The following is a 25,928-nucleotide window of genomic DNA, read 5'->3' as shown; positions in this document are numbered from 1 at the left end:
GTACGTCCACTCACACTCACTGGTAACTCACTTATGCCCATACTCACATTGACTCATACTCACAGGCACTCAATCACTTTGACAGTCATGCCCACTCCTACACAGTCGCACGTACTCATTCACGTTCACACTCACATCCATTTGCACTTCATACTCATGTCCATTCACACCCTTCACCACTCACTCAATCACGTGTGTGAAGTCAGTCTTGAGTATGAGTGAGTACTCGTGAATACACCGACTCTTTCCCTGTACCATGGGCCCCATGTGGCAACTCATATTCAGTGTGACAATACATGTGTGCATGCAATTTCCAGTTTTCATTTGATATGACCATGTACCCAACTGGGATCAACGTTCAGACTCAGTGTGCCTTCCCTTCCCTCTGTTTGTTGTGTGCAGAATGTCGCCAACCTGGGCAGCCAGGTGTCCAGCCTGGAGAATGGCCTTCAGGCCCTCAAAGAGCAGCACAACAGCCTACAGGTGCTGCGCAAGGACATCGACCAGGTCAAGGTGTGCACTCCTTTTTTTTGTATACATATATTATTACGATATTATCGGGAGATACTCAAGAGACGAGCCGCCGCGAGAACGACGACGAAGTGGGTCTGTGCCCTTGGCGCGAGCGAATGTCGGCCTGGCGCTCTGGCTCCATTCCAGTGTAAATAGCCTGTAAATAGCCTCTTCCGTCTGTGTCTTTCTACACGTAACACTCTGGTGGAGGTGAGCGATCCCCGTCCTCGCCACGGAACTCCGGAGTGGTCGGTACATTGATTGGCCTCCCGGTAATGAGACCGCCTCTGCAACGGCTTCGGCTTTTCTGACTGCTCCAATCGTCACGGTTGCCCAACATCGCGACCCTGGTGTGTTCTCTGGCCTGGAGGGACAGGACGTTGACGAATGGATCAAGCTATATGAACATGCCAGCGCTAATAACAGGTGGGACCCAACCATTATGATCGCCAATGTCATCTTTTATCTCTGCGGCACCCCACGCGTGTGGCGCCAGACGCATGATGACGAGATAACCAGTTGGGACAGTTTCAAAGAAAAGCTACGGGAACTGTTCGGCGACCCCATTGGCCGCAAGGTTGCCGTGAGAAAGGCTCTTGCGTCTCATGTTCAGACATCTACAGAGCCGTACGTTACATACATCCTCGATGTCTTGGCTCTATGCTGCAAAGCTGACGATGCTATGTCTGAAGCAGATAAAGTGTCACACGTTCTAAAAGGCATCACCAACGACACTTTCAATTTGCTTATTTTCGGCAACGTCTCGACAATCGACGCCATCATTAAAGAATGCCGTCACCTTGAACAAGCTAAGAGCAGCCGTATCACACACCACATCATGCGGCTACCCAACACTGCTGCTATGTCGACATGTCAGGGTTGAACGCGTAGGCCACCCCCTGTGACGACGTCACCCGTATTGTTAGCCGTGAGCTCGAGGCTGCCTGTTCGCCAGCTTTCTCCGCGACGCCTCCCGATCCACCAGCAACCACGATTGCAGTGATTCAGGCTGTAGTCAGGCATGAATTTGAGAACATGGATAGGAACTCCGTATGTTCAACATCTCAAACCAGCGTTCCCTAGTTCTCTACCGGCCCTCCTCGTCCCCGGCAGTCTTTTTCTGCCATATCTTGCCGCAACCCGTCCGAATGGCGTATCCCCGAGGACAGGCCAATCTGCTTCCACTGCTGTCGCATCGGCCACGTCGCTCGTCACTGCCGCAATCAATGGCCACCACCTCCTCGGACACACGCCGGCGCTTATTCCCGCACTTTCGGACCTTCTGTTCCCTATGCCACCCGCCATGAACCCATTGCCGCTGATGCTCCTGCCCCGAACCTTCGCTACAGTCACTCGCCCCAACCCCGCCGCTTCTCTTCGCCGCCTATCGCCTACCAGACCCAGCCAGAAAACTAGGCACTGCAGCTTCTGGCGGTGAAGCTGCATTGTCGAACCTGCCCTCAAATCCTCTGCTCACATTACATACAAACCAAAGCCTTCTTGACGTTGACGTTGATGGCTATCCTGTCACGGCACTCATCGATACAGAAGAACATCTTTCTATTATGAGTACTGCCTTCCAACGACGATTCAAAAAGCTCCTCACCCCAGCGTCAGCACGTGTCGTCCGCGTTGCTGATGGCGGTACTGTGCCTATCATCGACATGTGCACGGCGTGTGTTAGCGTCGCCGGCCGCCACACTCCTGTCCTCTTCAACGTGATTGCTCATTGCCCCCACGACCTCATTCTCGGCCTCGATTTTCTCTCCGCCCATTCTGCTCTTATTGACTGCTCTTCCAGTACCCTTCGCCTTGAGTTGCCGATTCTCGCAGAACCTTCTCACGCACCCCAGTGCCGCCTACGCCCCACCGGCTTTATTCGCCTGCCGCCAAAGTCAATAGCCTATATTGAACTCTTGTCTTCCCCACCAGTCCCTGATGGCGAGTACCTCGTCACTCCTCTGCCCGACATTCCACTACAGTATGATGTTACCGTGCCTCACAATATACTTATTATTACTGTGAACCGCTTTTTCTTGCCTATATTTAACTTTGGATTGGCAAAGCAAATTTTACCGCAAGGTATTTGCCTTGCCAATGTTGATTGTCTCGGCGACCATCATGTGGCAACGTTATCAACCGATGGTTCTTGCGAGCTTCGCAGGCGCCTCGCGCCAGCCTCGGCCACCGATCCCAACATAAAGAAAATGGTTGCGACGGACCTTTGCCAAGTACTATCATCCTACCAAGATATTTTCGACTTCAACGATCGCCCTTTAGGGCGGACGCTCGCGGTCAAGCATCGGATTCTTAGTGGCGATGCTACGCCTATTCACCGACGACCGTATCGATTTTCTGCACCGGAACGCCGAGTAATTCAAAGTGAAGTGAACAAAATGCTAGATAAAAACATCATTGAGCCTTCTTCGGGTTCCTGGGCGTCACCTGTGGTGTTAGTTAAGAAGGACGGCACATGGCACTTCTGTGTAGACTACCATCTTCTGAACAACATTACTAAGAAGGATGTCTACCCGCTCCCACGTATAGACGATGCCCTTGACTGCCTCCTCGGTTCCAGCTATTTCTTTTCTATTGATCTTCGTTCTGGATACTGGCAGATTGCTGTTGACGATCTGGACAGAGAAAAAACCGCGTTCATCACACCTGATGGCCTATACCAATTTAAAGTAATGCCGTTTGGATTAGGCAATGCCCCTGCCACCTTTGAGCGTATGATGGAGTCCTTGCTCAAGGTTTCAAATGGTCCACATGCCTCTGCTACCTCGACGACGTCATCATCTTCTCGCCAACGTTCGACACTCACCTTGAGCGTCTAACAACTATACTTGATGTATTTAGAAAGGCGAAGCTGCAACTTAACTCGTCCAAATGTCGTTTTGGCCACCGTCAAATTACTCTTCTGGGCCATCTCGTTGACGCTTCCAGAGTACAGCCTGATCCCGACAAAACTCGCGCTGTCCGAGACTTTCCGGTTCCGAAGAGAGCCGCAGATGTCCGAAGTTTTCTAGGGCTATGCTCATACTTTCGTCGTTTTGTTCCAGATTTTGCAACAATTGCTAGACCCCTCACTAATCTTTAGAAGAAAGGCGTACAATTCTCGTGGGGTACTGCAGAAGCCGCCGCCTTCTCTCGTCTCGTCACTCTTCTAACCTCACCACTCATTCTCGCCCACTTCGACCCTGATGCCCCTACAGAATGGCGTACAGACGCCAGCGATCATGGTGTAGGTGCCGTCTCAGCCCAGCGTCAGCGTGACCAGGATCGCGTTATTGCTTATGCAAGCCGCCTCCTAGCACCATCAGAGTGCAACTATTCCATTACGGAACAAGAATGCCTTGCTGTTGTCTGGGCGGTTGCGAAGTTCCGTCCTTACCTTTACGGTCGCCCTTTTTCCGTAGTCACTGATCATCATGCTCTCTGCTGGCTCTCATCGCTAAGAGATCCTACAAGCCACCTTGGTCGATGGGCTTTGAGGCTACAAGAATTTTCATATTTCGTGGTCTACAAGTCCGGCCGCCTGCACCAAGACACTGACAGCTTCTTGCGTTACCTCGTTACCCTGACTCCTCCAATATTACCAGTGCTGCTTGCGTATTCTCTGTATCGCAGTTGCTTCATTTCGCCGACGAGCAACGTCGTGACGCCTACATTAGAGCACTCATCGACCGTTTTGAACACTCTGCGGCCGATGCCACTCTACGCCTCTTTGTCCTCTGCGACGGTACTCTGTACCGTCATAACCTTCATCCGGACGGCTCTGAGTTCCTACTTGTGATACCGAAACACCTCCGCTCAACCGTTCTAGAAGAGCTTCACGACGCACCAACGGCAGGACACCTCGGTGTATCTCAAACCTATGACCGTGTACGCCGCCGTGTTTTCTGGCCGGGCCTTGCCCGTTCCGTACGACATTACGTCGCCGCTTGTCAACTTTGCCAACGTTGCAAGAAGCCTTCCCAGCTCCCCGCTTGTTACCTGCAGCCGCTCGACATCCCTGCCGAGCCCTTCCATCGTGTCGGCTTAGACCTTCTCAGCCCAGTTTCAGAATCTATATCAGGAAACAAGTGGGTTGCAGTCGCAGCGGACTACGCAACCCGCTACACCGTAACCCGCGCTCTTTCGGCCAGTTCTGCAACTGATCTTGCGGACTTCCTTCTACACGATATCATTTTGATGCATGGTGCTCCGCGTCAATTGCTAACAGACCATGGCGGTACGTTTTTAGCCGAAGTCATTGACGACATAATGCGGTCTTGCTCCATACAGCATAAATTTACCGCCTCCTACCACCGTCAAACGAACAGCCTCACTGAGCATTTGAACTGCACCCTTACCAACATGCTATCGAAATACGTTCGGGACGACCATCGTGACTGGGACCTGGCTCTGCCTTACGTTACCTTTGTGTACAACTCTTCCTGTCTCGAAACTGCTGGCTTTTCCCCGTTATACCTCTTGTATGACCGAGAACCGACGCTACTACTAGACACTGTGCTTCCGTCCACCACAGCTTCAACTAGCACTTATGCCCGTGATGCAATCGCCCGTGCTTACCATGCTCGTCAACTTGTGTGCGTTCGTTTACAAGTGTCTCAAGACAAACAGAAGCAACGCTACAACCTCCGTCACCGTGATGTCCATTTTGTGCCGGGCACCCTCGAGTTGCTTTGGTCACCATCGCGTAAAGTTGGCCTTTGTTAGAAACTGCTTTCCTGTTATACAGGCCCATATCGCGTGCTCCGCCAAGTGACTGATGTCACCTATGAAATTGTTCTAGCCACGCCCACTACATCCACCACTGTGACAACCAGTGACATTGTCCACGTCACCCGACTCAAGCCCTACAACTCTCCACGCACCTTGGATATTTAAAAGCGCCGTGACGGCGCTTTTGCCGCCGGGGGGTAGTATTACGATATTATCGGGAGATACTCAAGAGACGAGCCGCCGCGAGAACGACGACGATGTGGCTCTGTGCCTTTAGCGTGAGCGAATGCCTGGCCTGGCACTCTGGCTCCAGTCCAGTGTAAATAGCCTGTAAATATCCTCTTCTGTCTGTGTCTTTCTACACATAACAATATGTATATGTGCCTTTGTATCAGTGAAGTTAATATTTGGAGCTAGCATCTTCACTGCTTCATCTGTTGCATTTTGTATTGTAGATAAAACTAAGAAACTTGAAGCATGGTGTACTGGATCTGCATACAACTTTTGGTCTTCACACTGAAAGCCAGTGTGAGTGGCGTTTCTCTCCGAGTTCGTTCCTGAGCCAGAGGAGTCATGCTGGGGTTGTACCATCGTCTTGCCTTTCTGAGATGTTCTCGGGCTCATGTGTGGCATCCAGACCCATGCTGCACGCTTTGTCAGTTGCAACTTTGGCATTGATTCTAGTGTATACAGCAAAACGTCTTTAAACCGTACCCGCTTAAACAGTAGTTTCGTTTTAAAAGTAGTAAAGTCAAATCTGCAACTCAGCAGCCATTGAACATAATGTGTTTTCTATCCGCATAAACCGTACCAGGTTATTGGGTATGTATCGGTCAACACATAGTGTTTCCACTTTTCGTCGCGCAAACACTGCGGTGCGTCGTCTCCATCGGGCCACCCGGCGGAACAACAAGCCTCAGAGATCAGAACGCCCTCCAAGTGCCCTGTGCGTTTGTGCGTGAATACACATCAACATCATTTCGGTGCCGTGCCAGAGAGCATTGTGGCATCGTGCAAAGAAAGACTCGCGTCATGCCGAAGCTCGGATAAAAAAGACACCGGGTGCTCAGCATAGAAGAAAAATTAGACATTGTTCGTGCTATCAAGTGTGACATCAAGAAGTTGGCGCGACAGGGATCTGCTGTTGACAACGGTGTGTGGCATTTGGAATGCGAAGGAGTTGCTCGGCAGCACTGCTGCAACCACGAACAGATGTCGGCTACGAGGTTTGACTTTTCTCCATCGTTGCCTATGTTGTTGCCCAAGTGTCGACTAGCGACAGTGTTGAGGACGACACAGAAAGCGACAGCACGGGCGGTTCAGGCCCGACAGTGGCAGAAGCTGCGCGTTACATCAGCCTCATGAATGCAATTGTCGCGACGAGAACAGCACCCCGCAATGAAAAAGGCACCCCGCGACTTCTGCAGTGCTACTGCTGCGTGCACGGAGAACGTGCAACGCCAACAAGCAATCTGCCATGCGAGTGTTTGCCGAAAAGAGGGAGCTGGCCGAAAAGCTGGCTCGCAGCTTCAGTAAGTTTGAGGCTGCTGTCGTCACTGCTAGGCCTCTGCGGCGTCAATCGAAAATAACACTTTTTGTCGCGCGAAGTGAATAAATACTGCATGATTTTTCCCTTTCATCGCACTCTCTCCGAGTTTCGTTTTTGCCAGGTAAGTGGGCGATCTGATGCTGTTTCGGTTGAGCAGTACTACCGTTTAGTACATACTTTTTCCAAGCTTCGGCCAACTGCGTTTTAATGAGGTCTCACTGTATAATGAACATGGAGCGTGAACTAGACTGCATAGCGCTCCAGCTTAGCAGAAAACTTTTTCCATTATAGTTCTTCATTCTGTTTGTGATGATGAAACCAGTATTAATAAATGTTCCCACATGATGAGTCCACATATCTCTGAATAATGATCGCTTTTTTTTTTTAAAGAGCTCTGATAAATAACTTCATATAAGCTCAAAAGCGTGGCAGTTTGGGCAAGTTGGTATGTCATTACTTTTTTAGCCTTGTAGCACAGCTCAGAACGAGCTCATTACCCCTTCCACCTTCCTTTTAGCTCTTTCTGAGCTGTGCTACAAGCCTAAAAAAATTCATATAAGTTCTTGGTAGATGTATTTTCACACTTTTTTTTTTTACAATTTGCTAGTTGAATCACTTGGATGCCAGTGTTGCCGATGACCTTGCATGTATTTTCGTAATCCTTACAAGATAGTTTAAACTTAAGGTGAACTTTAATTAAATGTACAAGTTATAACTGTGTCTGGTGTTTGCATGTTTACAGTTTCATTACTGTTTGGACCACCTATAGAAATGCATGACTGGGCAATGTAGGTTCTTGATTAAATGGAATAAAAATAAATAAATTGACTTGACAGCAGCCTTTGAACATTCTGCTCTGTTCAAGGGCAGTGATCACGTGGCTGTTTCTCTGAGGGAGGGGGGAGAGTGTCTATTTCGGTGTCTTTACTCCTTCAAGCCTGCAAATTACAGAGTGGTGCAATGCCCACCTGACTCCAATTGAGTTCTTCCATAAGTAACAATGTGTAGACAGGTAGTCGTGGCCACATACACAGCCAAGCCTTTAATTTGAAGCATTCTCTACTTCGTAACAGGCTTTTTGCATTTCACTGTCACACTTTGCATTTCACTTTCACACTTTGCATTTCATGTGTCTTCCGTTAAAAAAAATGTACGCGTCTGATGGTGGGTTTAAACTACGGTCCCTGAAAACAAAACCTTGATGCTCTATGTGTTATCATGATTGGCCACTCTCTCTCATTTTTCTTGACCTTTATGAATTTGGTCTTGTTTTACAATTTTGCCAGTGTTTCATCAAGCTTTACAAAAAACATTTGTAAAAACGTTTCGCTCGCTAGTGTCCGAACCTTAAGTTTGCTTCTGTCATGTTTATACAGACAATTTCCTGAAGCAGGCAAAATCAATTAGTGCAGCCGTGTCACCACAATAGTCACTGTGATGTAAAAAGAAATTTTGCTTGTCAGGTCTCTGCAGTTCTGTGCATCTTGCTGCTTGTATGCTGCGTCTAAACTAAATCATCATTAATAAAGTATGTATGTGTCCAACGAAAGGCATGTGCTCAAGGCAGTCCTTTTTTAAGTGTGCCATTACCATAAATAAATAATTAAAATGTGAATTAGCGACTTTTCTTAATTAGCCACCTGGAGAGTCCTATTAGTTGCTCAGGTACCATCCACCTCTTGAGGTAATACACCTGAACAGACTGAAATGCACTCTTGTTTTCCATGCCTTTCTTTTTTTTTATCGTTCAAACTAAAAAGAACATGGTATATTCATGTGTACATATTGTACTGCTAACAGTAAGATTCACTTCACTTCTAGGCTCAACTAGCTTAGCACTGCTGCTTAGTGTAACTCAAGGGACTGTGCTTAGCGTCGTGCGTCCTTGAGTGCCAGCTGCCACATTCCTTTTTCATTTTTTTTTTACCGCAGGAGCAAGTCCAGCGGATCAGCAATGCCTCCGCTGTTGCCGTGGATGACCAGAGTTCGACACACACCAGTTTGCATGACTTGGAACAGGTCAGAGTCCATCTCTCTCTGGCTTTTACCACTGTCTCTACGAACGTGCCGAGACTTGGCAGTGACATGAAAAGTACTCTGCACTGAAACCATTTAGCCAGATATTGCAACAGAAGCCCAAGGCAGAGAGCAGCGTGGTCGTAGGGCAAGATATTGATCGCAGCGCTTACTTGTCGTGTACAATGCACGTGAGTTTGTTTTGGTCCTTAGTTTGCATTAACATTCGTATACTGTAAGTGGTTTACTACAATTTGCCAGTAGTAAGAGACACGCGTTGCATCATGGGAGCTAGACTATCCACTTGAGCTGTAATATTTGAAGTTATTTGAGCCGTAGGTGGCGAAGGTTATTCTGGGAGTCTTCTGTTACAGGTGCCACTTGTAACTCAGCTGGGACTTTAGGACTTCAGAATGAACAAATCGGCCTATCACCTCCATATTCATGTGGAACTCATTTCCAACTATTATCAAATTATGTGATCATCTGACGCCATTCCATAATTTCCCTAAGTTAAACTTACGTGCACCTGCTTGAGCTATGATTTTGTCTTGCAGTCGTCGCACCTTTCTAATTTTATTCTGAATTTTTTTACTCCTTGTGTAATCATGGTGAAGTATAGAAGTCTGTAGCTGTTTTTTGTTTGTTTGTTTGGTCTGAGCAGCTTAACCTGTGGCGTATACAGTGAAACCTTGTTAAATCATAGTTGGCCAGAGCTTGGAAAAAGTAATTACTAAACGGTAGTACTGTTTAGCCAAAATAGCACGAGATCGCCCACTTACCTGTCAAAAACGAAACACTGAATGCAGAGAGAGCTGGCACGCGGCTGAAAAGCTGCGTGCCAGCTTTTCAGCCAGCCCCCTCTTCTCGGCAAACACTCACATTGCAGATTCCTCGTTGGCGTTACGTATCCTCAGTGCATGCGTGCAGTAGCATTGCAGAAGTCGCGGGGCACCTTTTTTATTGTGGGATGCTTTTCGCGTTGGGATGATTGCATTCATGAAGCTGACGTACGCGCAGCTTTTGCCGCTGTCAGGCCTGAATCACCCATGCTGTCACTTCCCGCGTCATCCTCAACACTGTCGCTAGTCCATGCTTCTGCAACAACAGAGGCAACGATTGCAAAAAGTCGAACCTTGTAGCCAACATCTCTTCGCGATCGCAGCAGCGCTGCCGAGCAACTTCTTCACATTACAAATGCCACACACAGTCGTCAACAGCAGATCTCTGTCGCGTGCCAGCGCCGACTTCATGTCACGTTCGACAGCACAAACAATGTCTAATTTTTCTTCTATGCTGAGCACCCGGCGTCTTTTTTATCCGAGCTTCGGCTTGACGCGAGTCCTCACTTGCACGACGCCACAAAGCTCTCTTGCGTGGTGCCGAAATTATGTTGATGTTGATGTGGCTTCACGCGCAAACACACAGGGCACTTGGAGGGCGTTGTCCCGATCTCTGAGGCTTCTTCTGCCAGGCCGCCTGATGGAGACGACGCACCGCCATGTTTGCGCGACGAAAAGTGGAGCCACTACGGGTTAACCGACACATACGCAATAAGCTGGTACAGTTTATGCAGATGCAAAACACATTATGTTCAATGGTCACTGAGTCGGGGATTTGACTTTACTACTTTTCAAGCGAACTACTGTTTAAGCGGGTACAGTTTAAAGAGGCTTTACTGTACTATGTGCATTTAAATAAAAGTTCGGAGACCCTCCCAATGTACAAATTGGATTAGTGATTTAGCAAACCCCTGAATTATCACCTGTACTGCTTTTTATTCTGTTATTTGTTTTTATTTACGTCAGTTTGTTTAAAGATCAAGCAAAAGTGGTAACAACCAAACAGGGTTCATGACAAGGTAACAACACAAGTTGGACCAGAGTATTTCACGGGTCACATTAACAATAGCGACAAGAATAAATACAATATTTGATCCGTTCGGTCTGTTCGACCTGTTTGTAAATTGTTAGCTCTTTACGCATTGACTTTGTACTTGCAAACTCCTCTATATTTAGTTAGATGACTTGCATGGCTAGTTTTACAGTAGGTACCTGCGGCAGTTTTACTTTGGGATCTCCTTTTGCTAGCCTTTCTGGTGCAGTTTATTGTAACATGAAACCGATGAATAAACCTGACCCGACCTGGCCTGAAATGTCATTGCAGAGTGTGCAACAGTGCCTGGGAGAGGTGCGAGCCGTCGTCGACCAGAGGCTAGTTGGCCTTGAGTCCGGTCTCAAGGAGGTGCACACCACTACCGAGAACCACACCGACATCCTGCTGAGACAGCAGGTGAGTCAGCGTTGCACGGCCAGTGGGATCGAATGAAATCACGTCTACCACATAGACCAACACAGGAGCTTATGCTTTCAAGTTTACAACAAGAAACTTCTGGGAACATTTTGATAGTTTTACAATATGCAATTTATAATATACACGCCACATACGGGTGGTTAACACTATCAAATATCTTGGACATGAATATTCTTCAATGTCATTACAATGAAACATGATATGACGAATACAGTCAGCAACTAAGTTTTCTGGCACCTGCTTTTTTTGGACCTGCTTGATTATTCAGCCTGAACCAGGGCACTGCCACTTACTCTGTAGAACCAGTGTGCAATGCGACCGAAATTTCTGGCACTGCGTGGCATGTTGCTGAACTTCAATGCTTAAGCATTCTAGGGCTACTTCCCTTGAAAATCTGTCTGTCTGTCTGCAGCGCGTGAGGCAATGCGGTCCATAGGTATACTCAGGGTCCTATGGAGGTATATATGAACATGCATTATGTCCGCCTACGACTACGCGATGCTGTATGACTACAAGCACCACAGGGAGTCTCTGCAGTAATTCTTTTCAGACTGACCTACGCTTTGTGATGTCAAAAACATGGCAGCTGCGAACAAAGCTGCTGCTACTCCAGTTGTCACCCATCCTCCAACTTTCGTTGTCGAGCTGGTTCCTCTGCTTTGCTAATGCCACCACACCGCCACTGCAGAGAGTTTCATCTACTTGGCGTCAAACCACAAATTTGCTCACAGACTCCCGACGAGGCAGCAATGGCTAGGCCTATACTAAGCGGGAAACGGGTGTGGCGGGGTGGCAAGCTGTTGCAGGAAACTTGCCCTCAATATGTTCATACCTGTAGACCGCAAGAAGCATGCAGAAGGTATGTGAACGGAAGGATGGGAAAGGCAGCACTTCAGGTCTTGACCAACACCGAGATAGAAACAGCACAAATCCTCTGGATGCTGTTAGGAACGGCCTGCAGAGGTGCCGCATGCAAAGTTTTCTCAGTCAGCTGCAGCTGCGAGTGGGGCGAGCTTCCCCGAAGAGACCATGGAAGCCTTTAACACCTGCCGGGGTGACTCGTTTCGTAGGGACCATGAGGTGCCGCATCAACACCCCCTCGGCGGCGCTATGACTAAACGCGATCGGCGGACCAACTATTGTTAGTGAAATCGCCAACGCCTTCACGGTTCGATTGAAGCAGGGGGATTTCCTGGAAGGAGATGCCTTGCGGTGCCTTCTCACGGGCCTTGGAAGATGCCAGACAATGGACAGCGGCGGCGGTCGCTGTGCGAAGTCAGCTCAGGGAATAAGAGGTGCCTCCTTTGGGCAAGACGCAGTTCTGCGAAGACCGTCTCACCTCGGTGGGGGCAGTGAAACCAGTGCGTACATGTGTGTGTGAGCCCTCCTCCTCCAAAAAGGTGGGTCAACTACGATGACGTTGGACGCTACGAATTGGCGGTGAACTGCCGTTTTCCCTCACCTAGGGATCTAGGGAGGACAGAGTGTTTATAAGCAGCTGTTGTCGGCTGCTAGGGGGTGCTTGTGAGCTGTGTGCTCGTGCTTGACAAGCGGTGTGCTTGGAGCTGTGTGCTGTATGCTTCGTCTTTCGGGCTGCATTTGGGAGCCACGCTAGACTGTCGAATGTATCTCTCGTCCTAATGTAAATATCTGTAAATAAACCCTGTACGCCTAGTTCCTCCCAAGTTCCTCCCTACGGCCTACAACTCCTACAATGCCGGGACACGAGTCTCTCGCGGGGAACCTGGCAGCACACGCCACGGCTCGAGATCATGCACGCCGAGCCATCCCTAACACGCAGAGAACACGGACCAACGACTGTGATGAGGATGATGAACGGATATCCAAGAAGTACTCGGATATTGTGGTGCACTACAGGAAGCAGAGGCATCGTTACCCGCCCGTGCATTAGACGATGAGTAGGGAACAAGCGGTAATCTGGAGAAGACTCCAGGCTGTAACCTATCCGCATGAAACACTGCTGCACGCCATGTATCCGGGCACCTATGGGCAAGACTGCAAGTTCTGCCCACCGGACACGCCCAACACCTTGCGCCATATGGTGCTTGAGTGCAAGAATAACCATGAAGTACCACTGTCATCATCACCACCAGGCGATAACATGCAGGAAGAAGCTGATTCATAGGAAGAATTGGAAGACCAGTGGGAGGCTCTGCTGGTGACGCAAGACCCTGACAACCAGCTACGGTTGGTGAACAGGGCTCAGGCAGGCGGCAGCGAGCCATGGCTACCTGGACTGAAGAGGCCACCCACCTTTGGGCTCAAGAAGCCTGGTCTAGCAATGAAGTTTTTTTCTCTCTCTCTGTAGACATTTATGCCGAAAATCAGGTAGATCGGGTATAAGATGACTCAAACGGGCTGGACTACAGTGACGCACATGATGCCAAGTTTGGGTTTATGGCCAATCAGCCAGCAACTGCCACAAGTGCCTGCTCACACCTGCTGATGTAAATCTCAGCGAGCAAAGATTACAATTCTGTCTCAAATAATACATGACTTACTGTTGTAGATGCCATGTTTAGACAGTAAAGTTTCTTACAAAAATTAATAGCAGAAAGCCTGGTGTCTGTGGGAGCTGGAAGCATGGTAGCTCAGCCGGCATGAGAAGGAGGATGGCTATGCGGCATTAGCCGAGCAACTAAGGAGGTGGTCCACAAGATGAAGCATCTGTATTGGAGGGCACAAATGGCGAATATTTTGCTGCAGGGGCCTGCACTGCATCGAAAGAGATGGACTCGGCTAACAAGGTGACATGTCCTCTCAGGATCCACCATTGTGGCCATGAGCAGTGACACACTTCTCGTGCTGCGCAGTCACAAGAACAAAAGGTGCTTCATCGTCATTGTCATGTGTCGTCTGCCACGCAGTAAATTGGCAGCTGCTACCAACTGCTACCAGGCGTCCAGAGACCGACGGGAGCCTGAACGATATCCGTTTGTCAGAAGGTTCTTGTGCAGAAGGCCGAGAGAGCGCTTGCGCTAATGAAACCGCAGAGGGGAAGCTTAGTTCAGCTTGTGCAGAAGGCAAATGAAGCTCTATGAACATTGCTGGTTTCAGCCTGTCGACCTCTTAAGTCTATAAAACCAGTATAAGGATGTACCATGTGCCCTTTCTTTGCAGACTCAGCTGGAAGGCGTACTCAACTGCACCCACAGCTGCCCGGCCGACCTGTCACCTGAGAACCTCAGCCTAGCCGTGAGTCGTCGCTTCAACCTTTTAACATGAGTTTGGCATTTGTTTATATTTGCAGACAAAGAAACTTGCTGAAGAGTGTACACTTCTGCTGCTGTCTCCTTTTAATTGATTTGTGTGATTGATATTGTAGTTAGTTTATTTCTTTTATTCTTTACAGTTTTTATTTTCTTTCTTCTTTACAGTTTTGTTCCCTTGCAGTTTGCCATGTCATTTTATTGCTTAACTTTACTGGTCGATTTATTTATTTGTGTATTGTGTCCTGTTGCATAATTTCTATATAACAAAAAGCTCACCTCATTTCCTTTTCTGTATCGCCCCCACCCTCTTATGTTATATATTTTCAAGGGCCTTTAGGTATATTGGAAGTGAATAAATGATACCAAAGATGCGGGCAACATGCTAATGATAAATTCTGGCAGAACCCATCTCACAATGAATGTTGACAGTAGTGCAATTGCCATTGAAGCAGTGTAGTGACACGACGTATTGCCGCCGCAGTGACGCGTCATGTATGAGGCGTGGATGCAGTAGGATTCCTCTCTCACGCTTTCCTCTGGACACAGCTGCACTAACGACGACAACGCGAAGTCCACTTGTGGAGTGTGTGGGAATATATATCCAGACAAAATTTTCTGAACGTACACGTATATGATGGGGGTTCAACTCTGCCGGTCGCCACATAATTTTTTATGACTTCTTTATCATTGAAAAGTTGCATATACTCAGTGGCACATACCGGTGAACTAAGTTGCCAGAATTTTTTTCTGCCTGGTTTCTCCTCAATAAACTTTCCTGTGAAATTGCGTGCAACCAAAGACTCGCCTTGTGGTCACACAGAGCCTAGTGCAGGTATCATCATCATCTATACTGTTACTGTTATCATCATCTATCTATACTAAGTACAACCCAAAACCACCGTGGCTTAGTGGCTGTCGTGTTGAGCTGCTAAGCACAGGGTCATGGGATCAAATCCCAGTCGTGGCGGCCGCATTTCGATGGGGGGGGCGAAATGCAAAAAAACGCCGGTGTCTTATGCATTGGGGCCACGTTAAAGATTCCTTGGTGGCCATAATTAATCTGGTGTCCACCACTACGGCGTGCCTTATAATCAAATCGTGATTTCAGCTCTTAAAACCTCAGAATTCAGTTCAATTACTTCAACCCTGACAGGACCGACTAAATTTGACCAGAAATAAGGTGAAGAAAAAAACACCAAAATGCATTGCTGATTCATTTGCAGTACTTGCCTGACTAGAACAAAGCTCTTGGGTCAAAGAAACAACAACGCATTAATGCAGATAATCACAAGGGCATTTATTGTACCTTTCATGCACCGATGCCAGCTAACCGAATTACTACCGATAGAACATGCCAATGGGCATGCACAAATTGAGAAAGTTTGAGTCACCGTAACAGGGTAGCGAGCGAATATGTTCGCGCCCACACTGGACAGCAATCCCTAATCGTTCACATGTACATTCACATGAACTGTGGTGCGTTTGTACAGTTGAGTTCGTCCATCCTGTTGCCCCAATGCAAAGCCTTTGCAAGATGGTCCTGCAGAGCACGCTGACAGGCGTGCAACAAAGTCCGCACACTTTGCCAATCTCGGGCCAAAGAGAAAGAGACTACTCCCTCTTGCGCCCGAGTAACACCGCTGTTAGGTGGCATTACCAGCGTCACGCTTGCGTCATCTCTTGTCCTATTTTGCAACTACACCGACCGCTGACAGCACTTAGCTAAGCGGCGAAGCCAGGTGACAGGAGATATGATAGCCATGTGGGGAAAACAAACAAGGGTGCATGAGAGTAGAGCGTCCCCACAACATATTCACACTGCTAACTGCGCAGATGTGCCAGAACACTTCTGTACATCTTTCTCAGCTTATGACCCTTGGCAGTGGGCCTTGATCATGTGGGGGCTAGAGAAACCTTGAACAGCTTCAGTTTCGATTTATACTTACTAAGTTTTATGGCAGCACCTGGTCGACAAAATATTTAATTGCCAGGTACAGTCGCTAGCAAAAGTCTGTGGACCACGGATTCTGCAAAAAAATTTATCTTTTTTTTTTTTTTTTTTTTTGAGGCCTAAGAATGCACATTAAATTTAAGCAGTTCAGTCTGTGTGTGCCTTTTCAACCAACGCAATCTACTGAGAGACTGTCACCTTGCGCAGCTGTAGTGAAAGAAATTTATATTTTTTCTTGGTGCCGTGGTCCACGCACTTTTGCTCCTTACTGTACTTGCACACCTATTTGACTACTTTCACTGTTGCTATAGCACTCACAATCACAGCTGCTGCAGTCACCTAGTTTGGTGCATAAATCAATGATGCCTAAAATATTTTTTAGTTGCAATCAACTTGCCATTGACCCTCGTCCAGATCAATGTGCGAGAATCCTGTGCTTTGATTCATACATATCTGCACAGAAAAATGTTTTCTGCAACTTTGCTGGTCGCAGCAATGGAACAATCGCAACCAACCAATGCTATTTTCATGCGTGGACCGCACGTTTTGTGCCAGATGACTAAAACATGTCTGTGCTTCCAGCGGTCACATGTATCAAAAGGACCAATAGCTGACTTGCGCCATACACGCAGACATTATGTTCTACTCAGCAATTTTGCCAACGAAATGCCTGGCATGATTTATGATCACCTATGGCTATCTGCATAATTCCCGATGGCAAAGACCTTTGCACAAGCACAACTAGCTTCATAACTCCAGAACTGGTCGAGTTCTTTTTTACTGTTGGTTGACCATGCCCAACTTCGTAGGCTTAGAATTTTTCACGTATAATGTTGTTTCTCTCTCTCTCTCTGCTTCTTTCTAAATTAATGCATTAAACACCTTCCTTTGTGGTCCGTGTAAATGCAATTATTATTATTATTATGAGCCGTTGCTATTTCGCCATCGTCAGGAACGACACTTCGGATTTTAGTTGAAGAAACAAACAATCAAGACAGTGAAGCTTGCAGTAAAAAGTTGTTCTCCACATCTGCTGCTTTGTCTGTGAGCAGCCCTGGCTAACATACCCACAGGTAATCTTGTGCACTTTACACAAATAGTAGGCAACACGATGGTCACCGCAGTAGCTTAGCTGGTAGAACACTGCACGTGTAATGTGGAAAACATGACTTTGGCTCCTACTTATAGCGAGTTATCTTTTCGTCCACTTTCATTTGCCTTTACTGTATTATTTCTACACTTCAACTGAACATAATTTTCTCTGTGCCTTCTCTCACCTCAGAGTCTGTTCCTTCGTGTCGTCGTGACTGACCAAATATCTTGCTCTTTGAATACTTTTAGTTTTCTCGCTCTTTAAAACATGTTTTGCTTGTTTCCCCCCCCCCCCCCCCCCCCCATGTTGCTGCAGTTGGACCAGCTGTTGTCTCCGAATGCTACGGTCAATGGCTCCACTGTGGATGTTTTGAGGGTGGCCAGTCACCTGGGCACCGTCTACCACGGACTGCAGGCGCAGGTAAGCCGAATGGCCGGACTGGCCAAGCTTGGAAATTGAGATGGTCGGTTGCAGCACTGCGTCATTATTTAGTCGTGGAACAGTTTATTGGTGAAGAACAGACATTTGGGACAGTTAGCGTGGATTTACAGCAGCAGCCTTTACACGGAGCAGAACACAATAAGAGGACAATGGCTCTACTTGCAACTCAAGAAGTTGCGAAAACCATGCATTTAAGCCATTCCCAAACAAGCCTCTCCACCCAAGTCATGCACGCACAAAAGAACAAAAAAAAAAGCAAGGTACGAAATAGTTGCAGACAGCAATGCTAATCATGTGCCTTACTTAATAAAGTCTGTCAGTTGTGAGTGGTGCCTAAAACACCACGATGTGGCAAGGTGGCATAAGATAGCGCCATGGAGATTGTATCCAAGGCATGGCCAAAAGGATGCCTTACGAACACTTGCTTTAACTTTCAACCTCAACTTAGTACCATTGGCTGTGGGTGTGGGCATCTAGTGCAAACCTTCTAAAACCTGTCCTTTCTGCCATCCAAAGTGTGCTTGGCATTGCGCTCTTACTGATAACTTTTTAATGTATTATGCAAGCATATTACCTCAGTATCGTACCAGTGATACTTAAAGCATGCTGTTTTATCATTTTCTTATTAGTATCAAGCTTTTCCCTGTTACTAGCACAATGCATGTGACGTACCTTTCTGCCTTTTTTTTCCCCTTTGTGATCAGTGGCTGTTCTTCCTTGTTTATTGGTCTTTTTTGTGAACTTGCGAGAGTCATTCTGTATGCATCCTTTATGAAGGCCTCAGCTGTGTAAGTGGGCCAGTGAATGAATCAGTAGCTCCTCATGCTAATCCGCAGTTTTGAATGTTAGGGGCACCAGCCGTGGTGTCAAAATACCGGTCACAGTGGCCACATTTTGATGGGGGTGAAATGCAAAAACATCCACGTACCACGCATTGCATGCATGGTAAAGAAGCCCAAGCGTTCAAAATTAACTCGGGAGTCCCCCGTTATGGCGTGCCTCATAATTATATCTTGGTTTTGGCACGTAAAACCACCGAATTTAATTTTAATTCATTTTTTTTTTAAGTTAGGAGGCGTAGGAAACTGTGTGAAAAAGATGTGACGGAGACCGGGGAAACACACGACAGGTCTCATTTGTGGCCTCCATCTACGTTTGTTGAGCTGCTTCCGACGCCTTCCAAGGTGAACCAAACTAGTACATTGTCGTACCCTTTTGCAGTTGAAAGTTGGACGTACGGCCTGTTGCTCCTGTATATTATTTCCATCACGATTGTGCCATCAGCGTACCGGGTGTCCCACATAGCACAGAGCAATTTTTTTTTAAAAGAAGAGTGAAGCCGTGTGAGAAGATAAAACCACTTGTGTGTTGTTTGCAGGCCTCAGAAGTAAACCTCCTGTATTTTATTGTGAAACTGTAGGTGGACGGCACCCACTTTGTAGGTATATCTGTCCGATTAAAATTAAGGGCCAATCCTGAAGTTGGCACAGTCTAACACAGTGTCTCACGGTGCTGGCAATCACGAGGGAAGAACGTGACAAACTGTCACGTGACACATGCACCATACGTTTCAAAGAGAGACTTTGGCACGAGAGAAGATCACGTGCTATCGTGGCCTCATGGGTGGAGCATCGGGCTGTTCTGCTGGAAGGCCGAAGTTCAATCCCATCATTGGTCACGCATTTCATTATAGCAGGATACGTGGGCTTCACCCACCTTGGAACTAAGATAACTGAAAACGCAACATGTGTTGAGTACACGTGAGCATGTCCCAGTGTTCAGTTAGCAGTGCCATGTTCTGGCCTTGCTTTCTTGTGTTCTTATTAACTTCGTAATTAGTGATTAATAAACAACTAACTTAACATCACTTGACAGCTAACTTGTCCATGCCCTTTTTTTTTTGCACTCTTCTCTATTTAAGTTATGTCATGAACCAACTAGCCCAGCACCAAGCCTTGTTAAACAACTAACTTTTCAATTGTGAACTTCATGGTGACAATGTCAATATGACATTTGTAAGTACATTTTAAAACACCAGTTATCATTGTTTGCAACGTGTTACTTCTTGCTTAGCTTTTCTTCCACATTTAAAAGAAAACTACTCTGGGCTTTCCTTTAAGCTTAATTAATCAGTATCAAAATTACTTTATTAACAAGAAAAAAAATACAAGAGGCTTCTTTGGGGGTCACCAAACAACATAGAGTTGGTTTCATCTGCCCAGAAAGCTTCTCTCTTTCTTTCTTTCTTTCTTAACTTTCTTCATCTTGGTTGGGACAACTAGTATAAACCGAGGTGCTGTCCTCTGGTCACTTGTGGTGAATGTACTAAAGTTACATGATTAATGCCTCTTTTCTTTCTTTCTCTTTCACCATCTTCTTGGCAGCTTGGTGTCAATCACTCGGCAAGCGACGAAGTTGCTGAGCTCCTACAACAGGCCACCCTCTACGCACACTCCCCGCCATCACATCATAGCACCCAGGTACCCATATACAGTGTACTTCTTGACTCCAGTTACTTCAAGCTTTCAGTTAGTTTGATCCTGACCGAAGGTCCTGGTCGGTGCCCAAGCATTTCTGTGGAGCAAAACTTTCATTATTTCGATCCTAAAATTGGCCTTTGCTAAATGATTCGAACGTGACCAGTGATCACTCACGCACCCGACCCCTATGGTAATTTCAACAGCGGCCACTTTAGTGGCAGCGTCTCTTTTGGCGGAGCTTAAGGGACAGTGAGTATGTTGACACGTCGTCTCCCATTGAAAACCTGTTTTCGGCCTGTCCCAGGAAGATTTTTCCAGCAGTGGCCGCAGCTCACAATGTACGATTACGGTATTTGCCCGACTCTAGCGCGTGCCTCTTTTACTTTTTTCTTTTCGGGAAGATTGGGCTGAAAATTGCGTGCGCAGTGCAACCAGATAACCAGCCAGAACTGCCGTCGCGACGTTTGTATGCTTTACCGCATAACAGGTATGTATTGCGGCGAAGCTGACTGAAGCTGCCGTGTGGCGAAGGTAACTTTAGAAAACAGGCTGCCATTAGCAACACATGACCCTCGCCTTTTCTTTTTTTTTTTTTCTAAAAATTGGGCACGCGTTAGATTTCTACTTTGTTAAGGAGCTTTAATCACATTTCTACGTTGGACACATGGAAATTTGGCATGCATTTGATTCGGGGCATGCTAGAATCGGGCAAATACTCTCAAATAAATTAGTGGTGTGTTATGGCGTTTTTTCTGCATCTTGTTTAATTCTACCCACCGGATAATTCGATCAATTTCGTCGGTCCCGTCAGTGTCGAATTAACGCAAGTCGAGTGTATTGTGCCGCAGTCTGCTTCCCAAAAGAAGCAGCAAAGCGACAAAGCATGTTTAACTGCGCCAAATTATTTTATTGCCTAATAGGTGCTGATGGACTAGTCGGTGATCCATGACTTTGGTGAAGCAGCGCACCTGGAAGAATGATGTCCACACAAACATGATTGATTGTCGACACACGCAGGCACCGAAGAGCAACTATCGGTTTATTGCTCAGATGCATACTTTCATCTATGTGTTACTTTTTCAAGCGATTCGCAGTCTTAGGGTACTGCACGCACTCTCGTGGGGCTAACTGTCTTATCTACCTGTTTATGGCTCCAACCATTTTTCCTGCCAACCTGGTTCACTGCGTAGGCCATGTTAGAATGGCTAAATCATTGCGCTGCTGTGCTGTAGGAACAGAGCTCGAAACCAACTGTCCGACTAACGTGGGTCAGCGGGCATGTGGCATTGTGTAAATATGTGCCACTCTTCACTGAACCTCTCTGTTTGATGCTTAACTTCGGTCACTGGGTGTGTCTACTGAGCATACGTCACTCTTCTGACGCCAGCTTGCGTGACTATGTGCCAGTCAGCATGGCAAAATGGTCTTCAATAGCAAAAAAGTGATTTAAAAATTGCCCACTGCTTTGATGGAAACGATCCGGCGCCGCTGAATGATGCAGCACGTTCACTGGGAATCGAGAGAGGAATGCGATTGCACACACGCCTCGTACGTAACGCACCTCTGGGGTGGCAACGCAGCGTATGGACGCGTTGCTTCAGTGTTAATCGCAAGTAATGTCGACATTCATTGTGAAATTGGTTGTGCCAAAATTTTTGTTATTTGTCTTCCTCGCCATGCAGCTGTCCTGACGTGTGTGCCTACCGAAGCACTCACTAAAAGAAGTTTGTCTTTGAGCAATAAATCAGTAGGCGCAGTTTAGCACCTGTGTACGTCCTCGTCATTGATGTTTGTGCGAACGTCTTTTCTCCGAATGCACTGCTTCGCCAAAATATTGTACTGCATTGTATTTTTTAAAATATATTGCTTTTTTTTAATGTGTAAGCTACACTAAAGCATTCAAGAAACTTAATGCTGGCGCTCATTATACACAAGTTTATCCTTTGGGCGCAGGTTAGTGTGAGTGCAAAACACATTGCTGGGGAACGAAGCTGCAACACAATTCAGCTGAGACCATCCATGCAGGTGGTGTTGGCTGAACATGCAAAACATGATTGTTTCTGGAGCTTTTGCCTTGCACTGACAGTTGTGCTGGATCACCTTCATGAACATTTGAATGTTGCTGTATGTAGTTACCGGCACAAGTTATGCAGATTGTTTTCATTTCTCTTTTTTTTTTCTAAGAGGGTTGTCCTCGGTGATCCAGCTTATATTCAAGGGAATATTTCACGTGTGAATATCCCAACCACACCTATAGCAGTGGTTAAATTGTGTGCAACTATTCATGTCAACTCCAAAGTTGAACAACCATGTTTGTTTCAATATAAGGCGAGGTATTTTTTTTTTCTCAGAATTCTTAGTCTTGAAGTCACCCCCGACCTCATACGTAATTTTTACCTTTAGGTGTGGCTTCACGGCAGCGCGAATTTCGCCTCATAGTGTGATTTTACGGCAGCAGACACTATAATGCTGTGAAGCCACACTGTAAGGCAAGATTCGTGCTGCCGTGAAAGCACACCTAAAGTCAAAATTCGCATATAATCCCCACTCTGTGTGTTGAAGCTCCTTTTCGCTCTTTTAAAGATCACTATCTGGCATTTTGACTCTGTCAGTAATTCATTATTTTGGGATATCCTTGCCAAGTCTGAATAACCCTTTGGCTACTCCATGTCACTGTACCCTCGGCACCCCAACTGCACCCTCGCCTTATAATCGAACAAATGCACTATGTCAGAAGAGGGGAGAGGTTTCACAGCATATTCTGTTGTGAGCAATTTTGTCATGAATGAATTTGCTGCTGCACCAAGAACAAATGCTGATGCATTCGCAATGTCTCCTTGCAGCCGACCGCCGCACCTGTTCAGCCAGCTGTAACCAAGCAGCTCAACTCATCAGGTCAGTGAAATTCATCCTGGTAACACTGTATTCTTATTTCAGTCAGTCCATCAATCGATCTTTATTTTCGCTTTATGCGTGCACGCTTTCTTCAACACAAGTTCATCTATACCCTCAAAATCATTATAGATGACATCTTGCAACAGTGCGGTGTATGCATTAGGAGCAACTTTCAATAGCCTTTGGCCTTTTTTCCTTTTTTTTTTCTTTCATTTCTTGGTAATTCTTGCAAACACGCACAAAAATGCGCATCGCTGTCAGCTGTCTACAAAGCATGCTGATAGTTTGTCATACTTGGTAACTTCTCAGGGCTGTGTCCAGTCCACTCTTTCATGCCCAGTTTCTGCACTGTGTCTTTTATCGAGAAACTGCACCATTAATCTCAAGTTCAGGCACTGTTCTAATTTCTTGCAGTCAGCTTCTGAACTTTGCAGTGTACATTTACAACACGCAACGCCCTGTAAACGTTCCTCGATAATTTATGTCCTGTGCAATTTAGGGGACGTGGTACAGTGGAATGTAATCAATTCAAACTGCCAGTTTAGTTTAGTTATGCATACTTCAGTGTGCGAAAACGACTGGTAATTTGGACACGTGAGCATTTGCGACGACTAATCCTAACACTTCGCGCCACCGACCATGCACCCCAGTAGCACAAACTCAGGCGGCAGCATCTCTGACCTGGCAGTCCTCCTGCTCCCACCTTCCATTGGAAATGCTGTATTCTGGCGCAACAAAATTTTTTTTTAATTTAACAGTAAAGTCGGTGTGCGGATTATATGCCAAATTCGCCTTGAGTTGTGGCTCCACAGCAGCAAAACCTTTGCATAGAAGTGCTAATAAGTACAGCCACCAACAGATTTTTCTTGCACGGAAAGGGGTCGCAGAATTTTCCAAATTACTGGGCAATTGAAAAAAGTGAATTGCAATGCGAAAACAATTCGTTTTGATAAATTTGATAGTCGGCAACGAATGATATAGTTTCATGCCAGGTGCGTCGACCATACCTTCTTGGTGGTATGAATTAAGCGAAGCCAGCCTCTCTATCGCGTGCACTCTGCCCCGACAATGGGGCGACGCTATCAGGAAAAGTGCCGGCAGTGGCGAGCGAATGCTTCATCTGCCTCTCGCTCGAGCGGGTCACCGAAACTGCAGATTACGCAACCTCCTATACTAAATGCGGGCCAGGACAGTTTACGTGGTGCCACGCCGCCTCGGCATGCCCACTCCTTGCACACGCGGCAGATTATATCTAAAGTAGAGTACGCGGCTGCATATGCGCTCAGTCACGCTTATAGCCATGCGCCAACTTACGCCACACTCCTCCCAAGAGGTGCGTTTGCAAGCACCTGCTTGTAATTCAATCATTTGACCATCTGCGTCCACGGAAGTTTCCATTTATCGTCTTGGCATTCCTTTACAGCATCATTGCAATTTCGTTATATTGAAATTGCATTAAAACGCACCTTGTTATATTGAGGTTCTAAATACGTGGTGTCCTATGAACAAGAGGTTCAGAAAAGTTAAATACTTTGTTATATCAAGAATTTTGTTACGTTGAAGTTCGTTATGTTGAGGTTTAACTGTACATCAAATTTGTCCACTTCAGATGTATTAATAGGTGCAGCTTACAGATGTGCAACATTGTTTTTCATTGCCGAGTTTAGAGTTGTAAACTTGAGAGTGGTTGAGTTTCCTGACATGTTTGCAATTTTCAAGAATTTTTCTGAAAAAGTTGGTGTCTTAATTGGTGCAGTGGTAGCCGAGTAAGATGATTTCTCTGGTCCCATGTTTATGTGGTAGCTCCCAAGCTAAAGCTCTCACTTAAGTGTGTACACTATTTCAACTTCTTCCACTCGGACTCGTGTCAGCCAATCAGCAATGAGAGCTCGCTTCGTAGTTCAGAGAACGGGGAAGATAACTGATTCTTGGTTGCTGCACAGAGGGCGATCAGTGGCGGAAAAAGGGGGAGCCCTGCTTCTGGTTTTCTGTTGCGATTGGTTGACACAACCTGTAGATTACACTGTCCGGCCAGAGGTGGCAACACGGAGTTCAGGTGCATAGATGACGTGATGTTTACAGTATATTTGCCTTCCGAAACAAGGGTGCCAAATTGCATTACGTAAGAATAAAAGTAATCAAAAACAGCAACTTCGACTAGTCCTAGTAGCCATGACAAATAAAAGGCAGCAGGCAGCGTGGAGTGTAAAAGAAAAGCAGAAATGAGAAAGCTCCAAAACTGTATGAGCAATTACAAAGCAGCAGAACAGCAATAAGAAAAAAAAAGAAGGAACGAATATAAATGATATACTGTTACCATAACGCTGGTAAAAAGTGTGCATTAGGTAGTACATTGAGCACTGTCTGTGACAAAAATCGAGTTCAACTAAGGGAGAAAGACATGAGACTGTGAAACCTGTGTTAGCCAAACTGCACATTGTTTTGGTTGTCATTGCCTCTTGACTTTTGTGTTCATTTTCTGTTTACTTTCAGCAGAGGCCAACACTGGCCAGAAAGTGGTTCCAGCAGTGCCAACCAACGTACCCACCAAGTGAGTAGTCAAGTGCTTAACCAGCCAATTTTGTTCCAAATTTGGCAGTACTATACCGCCATTCAAGTAGCGCTATCAGTAATAGCAGAGTCGGAATTCGCTGTTCAGCCTGCCAAGATGGCCATGGCATTCTGTTGCTGGGCGTATGGTCAGGGGTTAGATTTA

General features: G+C 46.5%; 1 protein-coding gene across 3 annotated transcripts in view; it reads left to right on the top strand.

Moving 5' to 3' along the window:
• LOC142560766 (uncharacterized) overlaps window positions 1-25,928 on the top strand; it is a 69,292-nt gene that overhangs the window by 36,482 nt on the left and 6,882 nt on the right. For 2 of the 3 annotated variants that reach the window (XM_075673093.1, XM_075673095.1), the window contains exons 5-12: window positions 403-513; window positions 8,723-8,809; window positions 10,973-11,098; window positions 14,261-14,335; window positions 17,712-17,816; window positions 20,222-20,317; window positions 23,161-23,212; window positions 25,706-25,763. In XM_075673093.1, coding sequence (XP_075529208.1) covers window positions 403-513; window positions 8,723-8,809; window positions 10,973-11,098; window positions 14,261-14,335; window positions 17,712-17,816; window positions 20,222-20,317; window positions 23,161-23,212; window positions 25,706-25,763 — 710 coding nt within the window. The remainder of the gene's footprint in view (window positions 1-402; window positions 514-8,722; window positions 8,810-10,972; window positions 11,099-14,260; window positions 14,336-17,711; window positions 17,817-20,221; window positions 20,318-23,160; window positions 23,213-25,705; window positions 25,764-25,928) is intronic. The other variant, XM_075673094.1, reaches the window with a different exon arrangement.

The sequence above is a fragment of the Dermacentor variabilis genome, chromosome 10 (genome assembly GCF_050947875.1).
Source record: "Dermacentor variabilis isolate Ectoservices chromosome 10, ASM5094787v1, whole genome shotgun sequence".
NCBI classification, from domain to species: Eukaryota; Metazoa; Arthropoda; class Arachnida; order Ixodida; family Ixodidae; genus Dermacentor; species Dermacentor variabilis.
The sequence above is the reverse complement of the archived record's forward strand: the minus strand, read 5'-3'. Positions and strand labels throughout refer to the sequence as shown.